The sequence below is a fragment of the Lactuca sativa genome, chromosome 8 (genome assembly GCF_002870075.4).
Source record: "Lactuca sativa cultivar Salinas chromosome 8, Lsat_Salinas_v11, whole genome shotgun sequence".
In the NCBI taxonomy this organism is placed as follows: Eukaryota; Viridiplantae; Streptophyta; class Magnoliopsida; order Asterales; family Asteraceae; genus Lactuca; species Lactuca sativa.
The window spans coordinates 26,152,890-26,173,262 of record NC_056630.2 but is presented as its reverse complement, the minus strand read 5'-3'; the positions used below and the strand labels follow the sequence as shown (position 1 = coordinate 26,173,262).

Here is a 20,373-nt window from a genome sequence, read left to right as displayed (position 1 = left end):
AGGAGGGTCGTGTTCCCTTTCGTTTCTTTGTACCGACATACCCCAAAAATTAAGAAAAAATCCACATGAATTTGTTTTAAATTTTGAACTTTAAAAAAAATATATAGAAAAGCCAAATATACCAATTGTAATCGGTAAACCGGAAACAAATATGGTGGTTCCCTTTTTAAACAGGTAAAATGAAAGTTTAGATACTTAGACCACCAAAAAAAACATGAATGACCTTTTAAACCAAAACACATAAGTTGGTTGGACTAGAATGACATTTACCGATCGTTTAAACGTAAGTTACAATTATAGTCCTTATAGTTTATACTCATCTGAAGTTTCAGTTTAACTTTGAAATGATTGAAATGGCTCAACTTAATGGTTACGTTCTAAGATGCTCCATTAGATATGTGGGAGATTAAGGTGATGTTTGTTTTTTTGAAGAAAAAATTCATAAAGTCTGCGGACTATCTTTGTAACCCTTTGCAGTAGAAGAGGTAGACCAAATAGCTGCAGACTATAATAAGAAGCATGTTTGTTTTTTTAACATCTGCATGCTGCTGCAGATATTAAAAAATTAAAATAAACTGATTTTATAATCCGAAAATAGTTTTTTAATACCGAAAATTTAATAATGTATGACATTTCGGCAAAAATTTATGATATTTCAGCAAAAAATAATGATATTTTAACAAAAAATAAATATACTTTAGCATAAAATAATGATATTTCATCAACAAATTATTATTATTCAATATAAAAAAATTCAACAAGAATAAACAAAAAAAGTGTAAAATGAGATTTAAGCAATATATAATCAATATTTTAGCAAGAAAAAAAGAAGAAAAAGAGGTTGGCAGAAGTAGGAAGATGTAAAACAAGTGTAGCGTCAAGAAGAACACATGCAGATGTTTTTTAATCTGAAGACTTCTGAAAAACAAACAGTTGCGATATGAAAAGTGTTGCACATTTGCTGCGCCGCAGCAGCAATAAGAGGTCTGAAGAGGTTTTTTTCAAAAAAACAAACAACACCTGAGAAAATTTCCCTCTTTTCGTATCTATTATTTTGTCTTTCTTATTATGTTTAATTTACAAATTAACTCGGATCGTCCTTCGATTAGTTAAAAATTGCATATATTATTGCTCGTTAGTTGAAATTTGTACATTTCATCATTTGCGAGGCATGAAATGACTATTTTGCCTTTTTTATTATTATTTGGATTTATTTTATCCTTCTATGATTATTTATAAAGTACAAAAAAAAAAAAAAAAAAAAAAAAAATGTGTCCTGCACACCTTATCCTAACCCAATTTTCCCTAAGCAACCAAAAACCACCAACGGAGAAGACACTATCTCGCCAGAGAAGAGAGTTGCCAACCATCGACAAACCACAACCCACCTCTCTCTCTCTCTCTCAATATGAAACACACACGCACAAAAAAATGAAATCTATAGACAAAAAACAAAGATCGGTCGAGAGTTTTCCGACGATTGAGGGATTTATAGGTGGCGGCAACAAAGAAGATGATCGGAGCAGAAGGGGCGATGAGTATCTTTCCAACAAAAGGAACCAGGTAAGTTAAACACATTTTCCATCGGCTAGGGTTTCGTCAAATGTGCGCCGCCATCGACGTTGTTTAGGGTTTCAAACCGTCGAGGGTTTCGAATCAATGGTTTAAGATCATCAACTACATCGTCAAAGGGCATAGATTGTGAAAGCCACACTCACGAATTACTCTGCTTGACTGATCGTGAAAGCCATCGCTACCTAGGGTCTTAGATCTAAGATCGTCATCGCTAGGTTTCCAAATAACCTCCATACGTTTCAGATCGAGCTCCACTGTCAGATTTGAGAAATAGTGTATAGAAGAGAGGGTGGTGGCATAGTTTAGAGAGAGGATATAAAATAGAAAGAGCGAGATAGGGGGGATGGAAGGAGAAAAGCGGTGCTATCTGGTGGGTTCCAGTGGTGGTGGACTGTGGTTTCCGATGGTAGATGGTGGTTCTGGTGGTGCTGGTTTCAAAAAATGTAGAAGGAAAAAGGAAAGGGTAAACAAAAGGAGGAGGGTGGGTTGGGTGTGGGTGATGTGGTTTGTTTTCTTTTTTAATCTAAAAATGATAAATAACCAGAAAATTAAATGAAAAGGAAATAAAAAGGGCAATATAGTCATTTTATGTTTATAGGGACGAAGCGTGCACCTTTTTACGATATAAGGGACAGTCAACATTAATTTTTGAAAATATGTACCAAACGTGCGTTTTGGCACATGCACGAGCGACGATTGGTGTAATTTACCCTTTAATTAATAAACACATAGTTCCAACTTATCTTACCCCACCTACATCCTAGAACTCTCCCTATGCAAACCATCGTCTCTAAACATATCCGTCAACCACCACCATTATCATTGTCTTCAGTAAGCTACCAACATCACCATAGTCTAGAAATGACCTATTAACAACGTGATGAGCAAATATTTGAGGTACGATGAACTAGGGCGGTAGATGGCAAGAAAAACCCAAGACTTCCCCTCATTATCTTTGTACCTGGCATCGGCATCAGAGAATAAGGATAGGTGTCATATGTTTAGTGGTGTTGGGCCGAGAAGGAAATGTGGTGGAGTTTTAATGGTGTAGTGGAGAAGGAGAGCGGTTGTCGGAGATACATTGAAGATGGAGATGCAACTGAAGATGTGGAAGGTTAGCGGCGGTGGTTGAAAGAGAAGGGGGTGTGTCCGAAGAGGATAGGCAAGGGAGTTTTAGTTGTAGTGTCCATTGATGGAGGCAATCTGGTTAACGGAGATGGATGAGAGGTGTCGGCGGGTCGATAAACGAAGAGGTCGGAATAGAAAATGAGATTATTCTAGGATACACATTTAGTACTTTTAGTTTTATTTTTCTAAATTTATATATGTATATGAGTGAATTATAAATTTGGCATAAAACATTATACATATAGTGATTTGTTTTCCATCCTAAACCATTTTAAATCAAGAAAAGAAATATATTATAAGTATATTTTCTTTTTTTAATTTTTTAGATTTTTCATGAATACATCTTTTATTTCCCGGTTTTTTAGAAAATTTTCTAAAATCTTTTTGCTACAATAAATTTAGGATTATATTGGTAAATAAATATAACAAAAAAACTAGTAATTCATATTTAAATAATTCAAATTAATTCTCATATTATAAAAAAAACATTTAATTATATAAAAAAACTTATATTCATAACACACTAAATTAAAATAATACACATTTATTTATAGAAATAATTATTATATTTAAAATAAAACAAATTAAAAACTAACTCTATAAATTTAGTCTTGAAATGACCAAATATAAGAAGTGAAACTTCAACAATAAGTTGGATATAAATAAATAGTAAAACGATAATACTCCAAATATGGAATCATACCATTAATAACATCATTCTTTTTAATAAAAATGATGTTGTATGCAAATGGTTTACATAATGTTTACACCAAAAATGACGTTGGTTTGGAGATGTTCTAACAATATGTAGTGTAAAATCTCATTAACAAGCTCTCAATCTCTCACGTCCTTTCGATACAAAGAAGTTAGTTTTCGTGTTTGTGATTTCATTTCCATCGAAAAAAATCATTCTCCAAGATTAAGATATCAAGTCTTACGAAACAATGATTCATATCCATAGAACCGCAAGACATATCTTCGTAAAAATCTTTAAAATTCACAACAATAAATTTCATAAAAGAATTTGTGAATCTAAAATCACCTTAAATCAGAAAAAAGATAGTCAAGATTATACTAGATTGGAACACCCACAAAAATAAGTTTATAAAAAAAGATGCATTTCACAAAGAGATTATGAGGATGTCTAGGTATGCTTTTATTATCAAAAGTGTTTTTTTGACAAATGTTTATTGATTTATGGCTTTTCCTATAAGGAGTTTATATATATATATATATATATATATATATATATATATATATATATATATATATATATATATATATATATATATATATATATATATATATATATATATATATTTGGATTAGCTTTTGTGTTGGCAAAAATCAAAAAATCAGTAAGTTGTTTTTTAAAAAATATTTGGGTTAGCTTTTACATGTAAAATGAACAAAAATGACATGCTTATATATTTAGAAGCATTTACTACTTTACATATAATATTTTATACTTAACATGCATGTCTCTTAATAACGTCCACCTAGCTTTCCACACTCCAAAAAGTTTGTTCAATGATATTTCGCAATGATGAATGGCGATAGTTAAATTTTCTTTCGGTCACCGATGTGGGAAATCGCTGGAGAAGAACGAGAGAAGCTTGTCGTGACCGTTTCAAGAACAAGAAAGAAGAGGTTTTGTACTTATGGCGTGCGTTGATGTAAATTGGAGGAAATGTGTGCGTCGATGTGAGGAAGACCTTTTTTCTTTAAAGGGTTATTAATGGCACAAATGTAATTTGAATGCCAAAAAACCAAACACCCATTTAAAAAGTCACATGCCCCTTGTTTTTCATTTTGAGCTTTATAACCATTTACAAAAAGCAATTTAAAAAACACTTTTATCCTTATCAAACATTTTTTTAACTTATTAGTTTTTCGGAAAAATCAATAAGCCAATAATCACTTCAAGAAGCACATCCAAACACCATCTCGGTTCAAGCCCAAGTGGAGGTTTCGCCAATTGTAACTTCCCTTGTCTTTGATAGTTTCTTGCGGTGTTCGTTTGGATGGATCGGTTCAATCCGATCGAATTAAGTAAATCCAAACTAATTTCGGTTTTCAAAATATGGATCCGAATTGTCCAAATTAAATTCAAATCCGATCCGATCCAATCCAATTACAATTCGGTTGGATCGGTTTTTGTAATTCGGTTTTCAACAGTCATAACATTTTAAAACAACATATAATTATAATATTATCCAATTTTTACTGAAAAAGCAAAAACAAATTATTTAGTTGTGATTTAAAATTTATAAACAAATCCTAAGAAGGTATATTATAATTTAATATTTAATTGATAAAAAGCTTTTGAGATTAAATGCATATTAAATTGTTTATTAAGTGAAACTTTTTGACCTTTTTTTTTAAAAAAAAAACAAATTATAAAATAATTAATAAATACTTATAGATATATTAAAAATAAATAAATAACAAATTGTTATTCGGTTTTTTGGACTATTTGGTTTTGATGAAATCCAATCCAAAAATCCGAATATCCGAACCAAATAATCCAATCCAAATTGTCCAATTGGACAATTCGGTTTTATCCAAATAATGAATATCTCTACTAACAGTTAGTAATTGATTTACCTCACAAGATGAGTGTTATACTGTTTTTGGGGTTTGGAATAAAATGTTAATATTACCTTTTATTGTAAAACAACTTAAATTAAAGTAAAATCAAACCTCTTACAATTAATCTTTCATTCAAAGACTCATTTTATTAGCTTAAATACAACTTAAGTCAATACAAAAAATGATAATTCCAATCACCTCCCATATTTAGTTTGCGTTAATAAACCCCCTCCAACACTTATAATACAATCTTATAAAAGACTAATATTTCCAACCCACTTAACAAAAAAAAATCCACTCATCCAATAAAGGATGACTCCAGTTGTCCAATACTGGAATTGGACAATTGGACTCAGGCTACTACTGCAGGTCCAGTGACCTGCAGAGTTGCAGGTTCCCACTCAATTGTCTCCCCACACCGCCCATCCCTACCGACTATCGTTTTCAGGCGATACCGTTCAGCCCTAGACCCGATCACCTGACCTAAAACAGAAGCCGCTATAGTAAAAGCCATGGCTGATTTAGGCATCAAAACCGACTTTCTAAGCATGGCAATAAATGGAACGGCTGCATGAACAGCTGCAAACCAAGAAGGTGAAAATTTCTTGGTATGTTCTCTCCATATCCCTAATGGAACATTAGCAGCCATGCCCATAACTCCAATCACCAGTACTTTTTCGGGCAGCGGTTGTGGCCGGAGGTTTTTTGCAAACGCAGTTTTAGCTAGAGCTGCCCGGGCTGCCACGATGACCGGCGGGCACCTGTAGTTTATGCCCGATGGTGGTTTAAGTGCCTTGGCCATGATTGGTAGGATGTTAATCACTGATCTATACGATTTTGCTATCGGGCAATTCCCATTTTGTAGCCATTCTTCACCCATTGCTTCATGATTCGAGTCTTTGTTCTAAAAAAAATTATTATAAGAAGGCATGTTAGATCTTTTTACGTTATATATGTTTGAAAAAGTATGTTGTGTTTTTTTTAGAAAAGTGAAAGTAGGTTGTTTATTGTTAGCTAATGTACCTTTTTCTTGTTGGATGGTTTATGTTTTCTTTGTTGACTTTTGAACATCTCGTTAAAGGCATCAAAACCAAAGGCCCCACCAAACCCTGAGAGACTAATTGTAGCCGCATTAGCCGCTAACGGGTTGAACCGTTGTGGACCCGGTTCGGACCCATGTGATGATGGCTCAGAATCGGAAAGTGGAACCACACCATTTTGGCCATGGAAAACCCTAAATGCTCTATCAAAATTGGGACCATCTTCAAATATAGGACCTTTTGTTGCTCCCCTTCCTCGGGCCTAATCACAATAAAAGAAACTATGAGGACGGTTTCAACAACAAAAAAACAAACTTTCCAATTTTCCATATCTTATACAATAATTGTTTTTTGTAATGATTTAACCAAATTTTGATTCAATGCAAAATACAGAAAACACAATATGTAACTTCATCTTTTTATCGATTTGGTCATTGAATTATTGTTTTTTTAGCGATTTAGTCATTGAATTATATTAATAACAATTATAAGCAAAATATTTAATTACCGGTAATGGGATAGCCATGGAAGATGAAAATGAGAAATTAGTCGGTTCGTTAATGTTATGCAAAAATGGGCAACTAAGAGTGTCTCGTTGAGAAGTTGATGATTCCTCGGTCATATTCCTACCAAAAAAGTTCATTTTTTATGGCAATTTGATCTGCAAGAGAAAAAAGAAAATGTAAATAAACATCATAATGTTTTGAAATTGTTATACAAATGACAAATAACTATTATTCGTTTGAAATTTCATATGGATTAAGGAATATGTTTCACTTTCTACCATAATAAAGATACAATATTTACTATAAACAGAAACTATTTGTGTTCAAATTGTGAAAAAATTACATCATGATCACAATTTTGGCAAATAGAATTTTGACCTTCGGAACCTAAAAAAATAATAGTGAATTAATTCTCAAATTCCTTAAAACGAACAGAAAATGCTTAATTCAAAAAAAAAAAAAAAAAGATAGTTTTCAACAATACAGAGTTTAATCGACCCTAATAATTCTCAATTTGAGCAAAAACCCATCAACAATTCAATCTGAAACTTAAATTCAAACGAATCACACAATCAAAATCAAGCATTCAAAAGGGAAAAATAAAAAGCGTAATTCCGTAATATACCTTTAGAAGATGGTGATGCGGGAAGATGGATTGAGGGAAAAATCAACGAGTTGGTGTATGTGATGAAGAAAACAGATGAAAGAATCAAAAAAATGTTGAAGGAGAGTAATGAAGGGAAGAAGATGCGTTGAATACAAAGGAGGGAAGGGGGGTAATATGCATTCCACACTCTCGAAGACCCCCAAAACGACAGCGTGATGTACACACGCACTTGGTCAAAGCTTGGGGGCTGAATATGCATGGAAGATGCATTAATTATATAAAACGACGACGAGACCCATTCTTTCTTTGTTGATTTAGTTGCTGCCTTCCTTTGACAATTTTCGACTGGAAACGCATTGTCAAAGTTGCAATCTTTAATGGTGTTCTGACTCAATATTTATTTATTGTTTATATATTTATGGTAGCATGAGTGGTTTTATAAATTTGGTCGTGATATTTTAATCATAATATAACCAACTATCTAGCGGGTTCAACTAACAGTTGGTTAGAAAAAGGTATTGATTATTAATAAATTTCTATATTTTATACTAGCGTTTATTTTTGTATATTAACCTTTATTTACACATACTAAAATTTATTTATATATACTAACATCAAAATAGCCATTATTTTAAATTACATATAATAATTTAGCCATCTTTTTTAAATTTGCCAATATAACTACCAACATTTTGGCAATTAATTGTTTGCGAGTTCCATGATTGCTGGTGCCCCTATATAAAATGTTAAAAACTTTCATAAATGGCATGCACAATATATATAGTGTTCCCCTTGTGTATTTTGAAACTATAAAAGAATTATATCCAATAAGGTTATGAATTATTATTTTTCCGAATGGATAGCACTAATGAAGTAATCATTTTCTATGTAGTGAAATTCTATTGTTTATACAAACAAAAAACAAATTCTGAAACACATTAGAACGAGTTTGAAACTATAAACATTTTTAAAACATTATGTTGTCTCTAGTTTACGAAATTTAGTGATAGTATCTACTATAATAAATGAAGATTTTATTTTGTCACATGTCATATTGTCATTCAATTTGCCAAATTTTGTGGTTATTTTGAATTAATTTTTTTTACATGTCATTTTATAGGTTTTTCTATTTTAATACATTCCACATAATACTTTAATGTAATAATTACAATAAATGTACTAATAAATGAATATCAATTTCATTAATGAAATTACATTTTTATTTCTAAATTAAAAGCTCATTAGTTTACTTTTTTTATTTATTTAAATTTAAAAGATAAAAAAATTCAGTTTTAATAATTCATAATTTTTCTTATTTTCTTATAAATCCAAAGTTCTTAAATATTTAAATCTTTATATTAAAATTTTTTTTATTAACTCATATAGTACATGAGTCTTATACCTAGTTGGGTAGGGGTGGTCGTTTGGATGGATCGGTTCGATCCGATCCAATTAAGTAAATCCAAATGGATTTCGGTTTTCAAAATATGAATCCAAATAGTCCAAACTAAATTCAAATCCGATCCGATCCGATCCAATTACAATTCGGTTGGATCGGTTTTTATAATTTGGTTTTCAAAAACCATAACATTTTAAAAGGATAGAATTATAATATGATCTAATTCTACTGAAAAAGCAAAAACATATTATTTACTTGTGATTTAAAATTTATAAACAACCACTAAGAAGGAATATTATAGTTTATTATTTAATAGATCAATTTTTTTTAACAGAAAGTACATATTAATGTCTTTTATTAGGTAAAACCTTTTGAACTTATTTAAAAAAATTATAAAATTAATAAATAATTATATATATATATTGAAAATAAAAACATAACAAATTGTTATTCGGTTTTTTTGGACTATTCGGTTCTTAGTTTATAAACCAAAACTAATCCAAAATCCAAAATAATAATTCGGTTTTGTAGAAAACCAATCCAAAAATCCGAATATCCGAACAAAATACTCCAATCCAAATTGTCCAATTGGACAATTCGGTTTTATCCAAATAGTGAACAGCCCTATAATTGGGTATGAATGTTAGGTTCTCAAACAACAAATAAAAAGAATAAAATAATTTTGGACGTTAAAATAAGCTTTAAGATTTTAAGAGGTGCACACAAAATAAATAATATAATTGTAGTAGGGTTTGTGTCCTAAAGGATAATGTGATATTGAATTTTGGCATAAAAATGACAAAAGTGGGTGTATGAAAAAAAAAGCATATAATGAATATGTAAAAGGAAAGATAAATAGGGAAAACATCCAATGGTACATTCAATCTTGAATTGTGTATTAAACTTGGACTAACATTTGAGTCAAATCGTGACTTAATTTAGTATTAAAGGATGTTAACAAACTCTACTGCCCTTTTACTTGTCAAAATGTTTAACTAAAATAAACTATTTAATTACATCTAATCTTACTTATTTAAATAAGCTCTTAAATTCAGTTGAAAGATAGTATCGTAAATAGCACAAAAGATATTAAGTTTACATAAAAATTTTAATTTAACACTGTGTTTTTCAATTTTTACAATTCTAACCACTTGATCGGTTAACTCAGTTACCTACTGATGTGGCATGATGACGTGTCAGTTTTGATGACGTGACATGTTGATATGTCAAAATTGATTTTTTTTTCCACAAAAAACAATAAGTTTTCACTTTTTTTCGATTTTGACACTAAGTTTAATTTTTTATTTCAATTTTGACACTCGATTTTTTGTTCCAAACCGAACATCATTTTTCCAATTTTGTTCAATTTTGATAATTTTCCATTTGAAATTGTATAAATATTTTTTAATACTTTTTAAACCATATAAATATATTTTTTTCACTTAAGAACCATATTTTTGTATAAATACAATGATTTTTTTTTCTTATTTACATTCAAACCATAATTTTATGTTTAAATATGTATTAGTTATATAAAAATTGTATTTTATATTGAATACGCAACTTTAAAATGACTTTGAATGTTTGGAGGCGTATAGTCGATCAAGGCCTAAATGGGACCTTTGCAACCCGTGAAATTTTTACATCTTATTCGAAGCTTATGATTAGTTCGGTTCTCATGATATATATATATATATATATATATATATATATATATATATATATATATATATATATATAATGCATATTTATATTATGCTTTGAATGTAAAAAGAATCACCTTGTATTTAAATTAAAATGTGGTGTTTATATGAAAAAATTGTATTTATAGGTTTAAAATGTAACAAAAAATATATTTATACAGTTTCAAATGAAAAATGGTCAAAACTAAATAAAATTGGAAAAATGATGTTTGATTTGGAACAAAAAAACAGAATGTCAAAATTGAAAGAAAAAAATAAACTTAGTGTCAAAATAAAAAAAAAAATAAAAATGTGAAATCTTAATGTCTTTTGTAGGAAAAAAATTTCAATTTTGACACGTCAACATGTCATGTCAGCATGCCACGTCATCATGCCACGTCAACAGGTAACCGGGTTGACCGGTCAAGTGGTAAGAATTGTAAAAAATTAAAAAACACAGTGTCAAATTTGAGACAAAAAAAACAAAGTGTCAAATTAGAATTTTAATATAAACTTAATGTCTTTTGTGCTATTTATCCAAGATAGTATTACGTTTTTTACAAGTATTTCCAACAATGTTTGATCTATTTCACAAGCATGAAGGCCTACAACATGTATTGTATTTCCAACATGTTTGATCTATTGTTTGCTATTGAGTTTTAATTCCTATAACAATAATGGATTTTAGAATTTAAATAATTTTACAAGAAAATTGCCTAATTTAAGTGGCCAACAAGAATTAAGCAAAAATTCAAGATTTTTAATCCAAAAAAAACATACATTAAGTGTTACCAATATTAATCCAAAGTAATGAAACACAACCAAAAAGTTCTACTACAATGAATGTTTGTTAAGTTTTTTGGTTTGTTGACGTGGCACCAAAACTCAACTAAATGAAAAGTAGTGGGAATTTAATATTTTCACAAGAACAATAAAATAGAGAGCTATTTTGAAGAAGGTTCTTGTTCCTCTGTGGTTCTCTTGTATTCTGGCTTCAGTTCATAAGTCCCTTGGTTTGATCCTTTGTTGTTATAGATGCACAAATCCTTAAGCATATCTTTCAAGAATTGCTGAACACAAAACAACACATTTTCATGATTTTCCATCATTTGTAAAATTAGCTTCTTTATTAAAATCTAATTTTGTAAAAAAAAAAAAAAAGGAATAGGAAATTAAGTTAACAACATACTTCAGGTTGATCTGTTTCAGAAATAAGCTGCTTTAATGTCCAATTGGATTGTCTCTCAAATAATTTAAACATAATGTCCTCCATCTCTCCACGATCCCTTCTTGTTCTTTTTGTGTCTGATCCTTTCACTGGAGCTTTCTTCCTCTGCTGTAAAAATGGCAGAATAATACAGAAACTCAGTATAAACTATAAAATAGACTAAAAAGAAACAAATCTTCTAAATACATGGTAATAATTAATTAAGACAGAGAAAAAGCAGCATTGATTACAGTTTGTGAGGGGGGTCTGAATGCAATAAGCCCTGGCATGGGTCTCATATGTGCTCCATTATCATTGTCAATAACCTGAAACAAGAAAGAAGAATGATATGAATGATTACAAGAAATATCTAAATTTTTGTTTTAATTTACATTTCATTTGAGAAAAGAAAAGAAAAGAGTAAAGAGACCTGTATTTGTCGAGTTTTAGTCATATACTTGTTTGTTCTTTCACGACAGAGCTTCCCATATTCCTCTATGTTCTCATTATGAGGTTTCATGTCAAATTTATGATATATTTTCCCTTCAACAGAAAGCCTTCCTGAAATCCACAAGTGTCACATTAGTCATTACCATTGCCATTGTTGTCCCAGATACAATGTCTTGATTGATAGTTGTAGTTGTAATTAATTTATACAAAAAGTTGAAGAATGCTAATGCTTTTACCTTGTTTGGATTCGGAAAATACAGACATTGGGATAAAATCTGTTGACATGTCCATGGAGTAACATTTGGGTATTCTCCCAGATTCAGTGCCAAGCAACTCCATGGTAAACTGACCATATCATGTAAGAATTGCATAAATTAGAAGGAAATGAAGTAACAAGCTCTGAAGCTCACGAGATCTTTGATTGATACGAGGCCCAAATTGCTATGAATCATCAAGAAGAATAAACGCATATAAGAACCCTTTGTAAAATTCAGATATCATTCAGCAACATTGAGGATTATAGATTAACATGAATTTATTGTTCTAGCACTGTCACCGCGCTTCATTTACACGTCGCATGCATACATAAATGCAAAATTGAACTTCTACTCGTCTAAACGGAGATATGATCTAATGAAATCAATCGAAACCTAGATTTATTCACAATCGCGATCACAAAACTAAACAACATACGTTTGATACATATACAGGAGGAAAAATACAATTATAGGGTTGACATTTTCACAACGTGTAACAAAACGAAACGGCAATGTACCTGTGTAGATGAGAAATCGTTGTTAGGGAGGAGAGGATCAACGGTGACGACAACCTTTGCGCCGATTGGAGCTGAAGAAGCATCGAGAGGCGTCGATAATTGCGGTTGTTGTTGTTGCTGTTGTTGCGTAAGTGAACGAGACACAATTGGAGGGCATTTCATGAGCCATACGTGTCTCTCTGATTTGGTCGTCTCTAGCAATTGTTGTCCACCGCCGTTGTTAGCCTTCACGGCGCCGACGGTTTTGCTGGTGGCGATGATTTGGTCCTCCATTTTTGTAACGGCTTTTTGTGGGAGGGGAATGACAGAGGTTCTCGGGGATGATTGTATGCTCGTATATATGTAGCGCAGGCGTGTCAGAATTTTTCCCATAAATTACGTAAATTACCCCTTTACTTATACTCGAAGTACATTTATAGCTCCTAGTTAATGAAAATGTTTGTTTTAGTCGCCTTCTTGATTATTTTGTTCCATTTCCACTTTAGTTTCGTTGTAAGTGTTCATCCAAAAATCACTTTGTTCCTGTATTACTACTTGCAATGTTTTATTTGGTTTATCTTTGATGGCCAATTTGTATTATAACTCAAGATTGTTATCATCTTCGTCATTTTATTAATTTTAATTTTTAATAAAATGATATTTAAATGGTTGACCTTTTTTAATATATATATTTTTTAAAAAGTTAACTAATTTACCCCTATCTAAAATGTTATATAAAACTCTCATTTAATTAGTCATTTTTTAAATACATATCATACTTTAAATAACTAAAAAAATTACAATAAATTGTTTCAAAAAGACATATATTACAATATATTGTTCGGAAAAAATAATATGAAAACCTAATACATAATAATTATAAAAAAAACCACCAATAAGGGGACCTAATGTATGGGTGAGCAAAAAACAATAGTACTAAACCGAACCATACCGTATAATTTCAAGCGATTTCATATTTGGTTCCACGAAACCATGAAATTTAGATCTCGAGACTTTCGACTTCGGTGTCACGAGGTTTGGGTAACAACCATAATCGAATCAAATTTTCTACTCATGTTTGGACACTTATAACTCCCATATAAACTTGGATTGGATTGATTCTTTTTCTTGCATCTTCTTTCTCTTTCTTGGCTACATTTTAGTGATTTTACATTCAAGAATCAACTGGTTTTGATAAAAATAACCTAAATTACATAGTCCTTAACATGGTACATAAAATTTAAATTTTCTGGACTTTGGATTTTTTTTGAACAACTTAATTTTATTAAAAATATATTAGCAAAAAGCTAATAAAAAATTACATAGGAATCGATAAAATAGGGTTTATTAACCAAGACCCTCTACTAAGACTTAGAGGGTGTTTGGAATTGCTTTTAAAATAACTTTTTGACTTTTAACTTTTTCAAAAAGTTAAAAAAATTCAAAAAATGTTTTGAAATTAAAAAATAACTTTTTGTCAAAAAGAAAAAAAGGGTTTTTCAAAAATCATGGAATTGTATTGTTTTGTGACTTTTGGCCTTTTAAAAGGTAAAAAACATTTAAAAGTCAAGAAATATTATCCAAACATTTTTTAAAAACAACTTTTAACTTTACTTTTTAAAAGAACTTTTAAGAAAAAAAAAAACTTTTGGGTTCAAAAAGTAATCTCAAACACTCCATTAACTTCCTATTTCTATTTACAAACCAATTATATGAATAATCAACTAATCTCTCGATTAAGGAATTTCTTCTAGTATTTTGACTATTAAAGATTATAGAATTCCTAAAATTTCAAGGAAGCCACCACATTGTCATACTTCTTTCTTACCATAAATTTTCAACTTTAACACTTCTTTCTTACCATAAATTTTCAACTTTAACACGCATAACTCTCTCATATGAAGTCAAATTGGACGGATTCTTTTGGTGTGTGCTTTTTGTTGCCTTAGTTGTATCTCATAATAAAAACCTCATGTTTTGTGGTATTTAATCCCGAGTGTCATAGCCTCAAACATGAGATGTTGCACAAAGAACAAAGAAAATGAATACTAGAATAGGATTGGAAACGCAATTACACAATCTAGTCGACCTATCCGTTTTGTTGCATCTAAAGTGATGGTAGCTATAAGGATAGACTATTTATATTAGCAATTGAAGAAACGCAATTACACATTTATCTTCATAGCCTTTCGATTACATTACATACAGTGAATCGATTTACCACTGAATTCAGATGAACAAAATTACACAACCCTTCGTGCTTAAAGCAGTTGCAACATGTAACAAATAGCATCATCAATGGAAAATGAATATGCAAATAGCCACAAATAAATAAAATAAAATAAAAAAAGGTAGGGTCCAGTTCGCCATATGTACAAAACAGATACTACTTACGATTTACAAAGCTCTTTCTTGATAACCCAAAAACAAAAAACAAAAATACGAAGATTTGTGAAAAGAGGCCGATGATCAAACCTTCGATTTACAAAAACGATGAGAACCTATACCCACCCTACCTACCACCTACTTCTACTCCACTATCATCTATAAACCACACTTGTTTGTCTCACTTATAACTACATCTAAAGACTAAAGCATAATTATATTATAATAGGTTAAATAATAATAATAATAATTACTATTGTTATTATTATTATCATTATTATTACTTTTTGGTTTTAGTCGGCTGCTGCTACATCTTTTGTCCCATGATGGTTTCTTACAGTCCTAGGTTGCCGAGGAAATGTAAAAGGGTCGCCTCCAATTAACCCTAACCCTCCTCCTCTCCCATTACTCATCTGGCTAGATTCCGCTTTAACATCCAATGAACCTTCATTAATAAGATATAGTGACATATTTAGAAAAAAAGAAGATATATTAATTTTATTATATTTAAAAAAGGGTAAAAAAGTCATACCAGGTGGAACTACTACAGGATCTTCTGTAGCAGAAGCTATATCGCAGTTGTCTTCGTCGGAATCACTAAGAACAATCACACTTGGATCACCGATTGAAGATGAAGAACTTCTGTTTGTGATTCCGGATGTTTGGTTATAATTATTATTATATGGCATGGAATCCATCATCTCATTATTATCATCTTCTTTCATGTTATTATCAGAAGAACCACTACTCATTGATATTACTTCATGCCCATAAGGTGTAACACATTCTTCTAACTGATTTCCTTCATGTTCGCTTTTCACTTCAGAGATTTCCATATTTGAATTTGAATTAATATTAAATTTAGATGTAGATAAAGATCCTTCCGGAAGATGCCATCTTTCAAGATCCATAAATGGACGACTCAGTCTCGTTCGCCATGATCCGTCGGATTTAACTTCAATCTCGGTTACGTCTTCATCGCAAGCTTGCATCTTTTATTTAAAAATACAAAAATTAAATTAGAATTTTGAATAAATTACATTTTTGGTCCCTGAGTGTAGCTGGTTTTTGCAATTTTGGTTCTTGTAGAGCTTTTGGTCCCTGTTCCAAGTAAAATGAATATTTTTGGTCCTTAGTAAGGAACAGGGACCAAAACTGCAAGGGAAAAACTTTTAGGATCAAACATGAAAGAATCAGTTATACTTGGGGAGCAAAAATCTAATTTGCTCTAGAATGTAACATAATTAAAAATAAATAAATAATACCATTTTCACGATACGATTTAAATAGGGATCGATGATGATGTCTTCTAAGGAATAGTTCTTCAGACAAATAGGGCATTGCCACTGCAAACAAAAACATATCATTTATGCAAATTACAGGTATACACCAATCGGAAAGGGAATGGAATAGATCATTCCATTCCATCATACAGATTGTAAAAATAATAACAGTTACCTTTCTAGATCTTTGGTTGATTTGGACAAGGGTATGAAGATCAAAACATCCAAGGTGTATGCATCCTTTAAATCTAGCAGCAGTTTTCATTCTACACCCACTCATCTGCCATTCATATAAAAAAAAACAACAAAAAAATATATTATAAAACCACCACATAAGCTTAAATTACTAAATTATGCAAATTAAATAATGGTTTTATCAGAATAGTTACAGGGCAACGAAGATTAATTGTGACATTATCTGCAATAACTTCCAAATCACTGTCACTATCATCATTTGCAGCAGCCATTCCTCCACCAATGCAACGACACACACGGGAAACAGCTTCAGTAAATGATTCACCTTCTTGTTCATTAGGAATCATGCTGATAACCTTCATTTAATATTATTATTATTATTATTATTATTATTAATTATTCAGATAAATTTGTATACTTTATAAAGAATGTACCTGTTGAATAGTACGTTGTTTTACTAATCTGACACCCAAGCAAAAAGGTCGACCATCAGAACCAGATAAAGATATTGTGTTGTGTCCCTCCACCAGAAACACCGAAATCTGAAAAGAAAATAAAATTAATTCCATTTTATTTTCATTTTCATAAACATTTTTAATTCCATTCCATTCCTCATTGTATTATGTTGTTAATTCCATTCATTCATTTGTGATTCCATTCCTTCATACAGAAGAATCAATCATAAAATAACTTACTGAAGGACCATCATCACGACCATTGGCTCCAAGTGTCTTTGATCCAGGCCTATTAATTGTCTTAACAGGAATTCCTGGAAAATCCACAACTTGGAATTTTAAATTTCAAATTATAAATTATAAATTATAAATACAAAGCATAAAAATCAAATAGTATAATGACAAAAGCTAACACACCATTGACTTTTAGATCAGGATACTGAGGCCATTGCATTCTGAATGGAACATTATCATTGAGTAAAATGCACCATGCCTGCTCAAGAAATGTGACACAAACTTTTTAATTAAATAAAAAAAAAAATGATCCAACCTATTTGAAAATGTAATATGATGATAAAAGAATCAAACCTGTACATCATATCCAGATTTCTCAAGTAAATGTACATTTGCTTTTGTAATTTGGAAACTTGTTTCCACATTCTGTAGTAACTGTGATTCACTAACAAACACAAATATTGTATTACAAGAAAACAGTTTAGTTTTTCAAGATTTAAGCAAAATATGTAAAATCACTGTATTGAAGATCAAAAATATATATAACTTACCCATCATCCAGAACATTTGAGACACTGAGCTTTACAGGACATAAAGGGTGAGCCAAACTCTTCCAAAATCTGATCAAATAAAAATTCAAAACAAAACCCATTACATAAATATTAATATAATCATAACCCATATAAAATACAGAAAAACAGAATAACATAATCAGATTGATCAGATAAATAAGAGGGTAGATTAGATTATACATACGGGTCACACCGATCGATTCTACAGATTTCACAATAATGTTGAGAAGAAACAGGTGGAGTTTCTTCAGTAGACTCTAATGGGATAATAACACATGGAATGTGTTGTAAAACATGACATTGTGGATCTGCACACTGAATCATGAACTCTGTTTTCAGAGAACTGCCACATGGACAACGAACTTTTTGATCCACAATCTCCTTTTTTTGTGTAATGCTACTACTATCAGAGACACAATGTCCACCTGTTATTGGTTCAGTTGCCCCTGTATGTGGCATTTTTCTGTAACAATAAAAACATATAAATAGGAAGTAGGAACAACTGATGTGGACTTATTTGAAAAAATTTAAAAAAAAAAAAAAAACAAACTTACCTGTAAATGTCATCAATTATCTTTGTTACATCTTCCTTTCGGATAAGTTTATTCTTTTGTGGACCATGAATATCTAATAATAGAAACAAAATCAGGAGGAATGTGAGAAGAAGAAGAGAAAAAAAAGGTTAAAAAACAAGAGGTCCTAATCCTATACCTTCTTCATCAGAAAGCAAAGTCAGTATCCTATCCATGAGGTCCTATATTAAAGTAAACATGTCACAAATTTTTAAAAATATGTGGAGGAAATGGGAAAAATTATAGAAGGTATAATCAAATGAATATTATAAAATAATAAACAGGTATAAATTATAAATAATTAGATATACCTGCTTCCTCCCGGTTCTTGCAAGACCAAGTTGGCCAAGGACATCCTTGAGTTCTTGGATTCTAAAACGTGCCATTCTTTTCTAAAAAATGAAAAATGTATATACAAAAGAAAAGAGTTAATGCTGTAAAAAGAAAAAAGAAAACACATGAACATAGAACAATCCAGAAAAAAAGTAATGTCAATAATAGTAGTAACACAAAAAGATAGATAAATAATAGAGTATCTAGGGAAATGCAGTTACTAATTTTGGAAACTTATAAAATAATCACATCACTATGAAGATTGATTACAAAGACATACATGATAGCCCACTCAACATCTAACTACAGAACTTAGTCCCTGAAATTTTTACAGATAGCAGTATGGTTCGACCATTTGTTCAAACACTGGATGCTAAATTGATACTGATAGTCCACTGTGCTACAGTTATACATCTTGCATTATACTAGCAATGGAAGAATTAAGCAAAGCAAGGAAAATGTGCACCGATTGTTACCCACACTCAGACAGACATTTATACACCCATAGATACATACATAATATACAGTCACAGACACGTCCGTAGGGATTCAAGAGCACCGAGTCCGTAGGGATCCAAGAAAACCAACTTTTCTCTGCGTGATTTCAGACAATATGGGCAAAAAACATAACAATATCCCCGATAGCTGTAATTTATTCGAAAATCAATCACAAGGGAAAATTCAACGGCATAACATTCACATTCCGCAGCAAATCAATCAAAATTAACCTCCGTAAACGTCAATTACGACTACACTGATCATAAAAACACCATAAACTTTTTAATCAAGTGAAAATTTACCTTGTATTCGGGCACGATATCACCCATCTCTATTCAATCTTCTGTTCCAAATGAGCGGCACAAGTTCAGGTAACTAACCGGATTAATCAAATAGCAATTTACTGTAATGGTGACTGAGACGGTGAATTTTAATTAATCGAGGATTAGGGATCCTGAAAAGTGCGTGCTCTTTTGGTGAATTAGCTTGTGTTTTTGGGAATGGGCGATTGTAGTTGTAGTAATTCGCGGTGATAGTCAGTAGAGAGTAGAAGATGAAGGAGACGTAGAAGGCGGAGGCGATTAGTGGCGAACTGGTAGCGGTGTGACAGCTCGGGGACCGGACGTCAAACGAGGGTTTTTCGGTAAGGGGATTTTTAGTTTCCTTGCTTTTATAGTGTCAATCGCATCAAGGCTTTCGTATTTAACTTCACATTCATCCATCATAGTTAAGAAATAATATATTTTCAACCCATATATAGTTAAATTTGTTAATAAAATCTGGAATCTTATACAAAGTTCGTCTAAGAAAGTTTGAATCTTATACAAATTTTATGAAATTATTCATTAAAATAATCATATTTTGTGCTAGCATGTTACCATAAAACAATAGTAAAAATATGAAAAT

At 31.0% G+C, this 20,373-nt stretch overlaps 3 protein-coding genes across 4 annotated transcripts; all 3 read right to left on the bottom strand.

Annotated features, from left to right (window-relative positions):
- Positions 1-5,421: 5,421 nt before the first annotated feature.
- LOC111877241 (uncharacterized) lies at positions 5,422-7,641 on the bottom strand. Its single transcript, XM_023873766.3, has 4 exons — positions 7,467-7,641; positions 6,844-6,996; positions 6,319-6,597; positions 5,422-6,199 (listed from the first exon to the last, which is right to left on the bottom strand). The coding sequence occupies exons 2-4, from the start codon at positions 6,976-6,978 to the stop codon at positions 5,648-5,650; spliced, it is 966 nt and encodes a 321-aa protein (XP_023729534.1). The 5' UTR covers positions 6,979-6,996; positions 7,467-7,641; the 3' UTR covers positions 5,422-5,647.
- A 3,627-nt stretch (positions 7,642-11,268) lies between these two features.
- LOC111877196 (uncharacterized) lies at positions 11,269-13,258 on the bottom strand. 2 transcript variants are annotated; one of them, XM_023873720.2, is made up of 6 exons: positions 12,962-13,258; positions 12,423-12,531; positions 12,167-12,297; positions 11,988-12,062; positions 11,719-11,865; positions 11,269-11,599 (listed from the first exon to the last, which is right to left on the bottom strand). In XM_023873720.2, exons 1-6 carry the CDS (start codon positions 13,232-13,234, stop codon positions 11,474-11,476), a joined length of 861 nt encoding a protein of 286 aa, XP_023729488.1. In that variant the 5' UTR covers positions 13,235-13,258; the 3' UTR covers positions 11,269-11,473. The 2 variants fall into 2 exon arrangements, with proteins under 2 accessions (XP_023729488.1, XP_042753407.1); XM_042897473.1 differs by having other exon boundaries at positions 11,719-11,862.
- Positions 13,259-15,246: 1,988 nt separating this feature from the next.
- LOC111877242 (E3 SUMO-protein ligase SIZ1) lies at positions 15,247-20,143 on the bottom strand. The gene is made up of 15 exons (XM_023873768.2): positions 19,770-20,143; positions 18,948-19,028; positions 18,776-18,818; positions 18,619-18,691; positions 18,249-18,527; positions 18,044-18,112; positions 17,847-17,937; positions 17,676-17,751; positions 17,499-17,572; positions 17,238-17,345; positions 16,998-17,159; positions 16,784-16,888; positions 16,591-16,671; positions 15,858-16,317; positions 15,247-15,770 (listed from the first exon to the last, which is right to left on the bottom strand). The coding sequence occupies exons 1-15, from the start codon at positions 19,794-19,796 to the stop codon at positions 15,619-15,621; spliced, it is 1,881 nt and encodes a 626-aa protein (XP_023729536.1). The 5' UTR covers positions 19,797-20,143; the 3' UTR covers positions 15,247-15,618.
- Between the last annotated feature and the right edge of the window lie 230 nt (positions 20,144-20,373).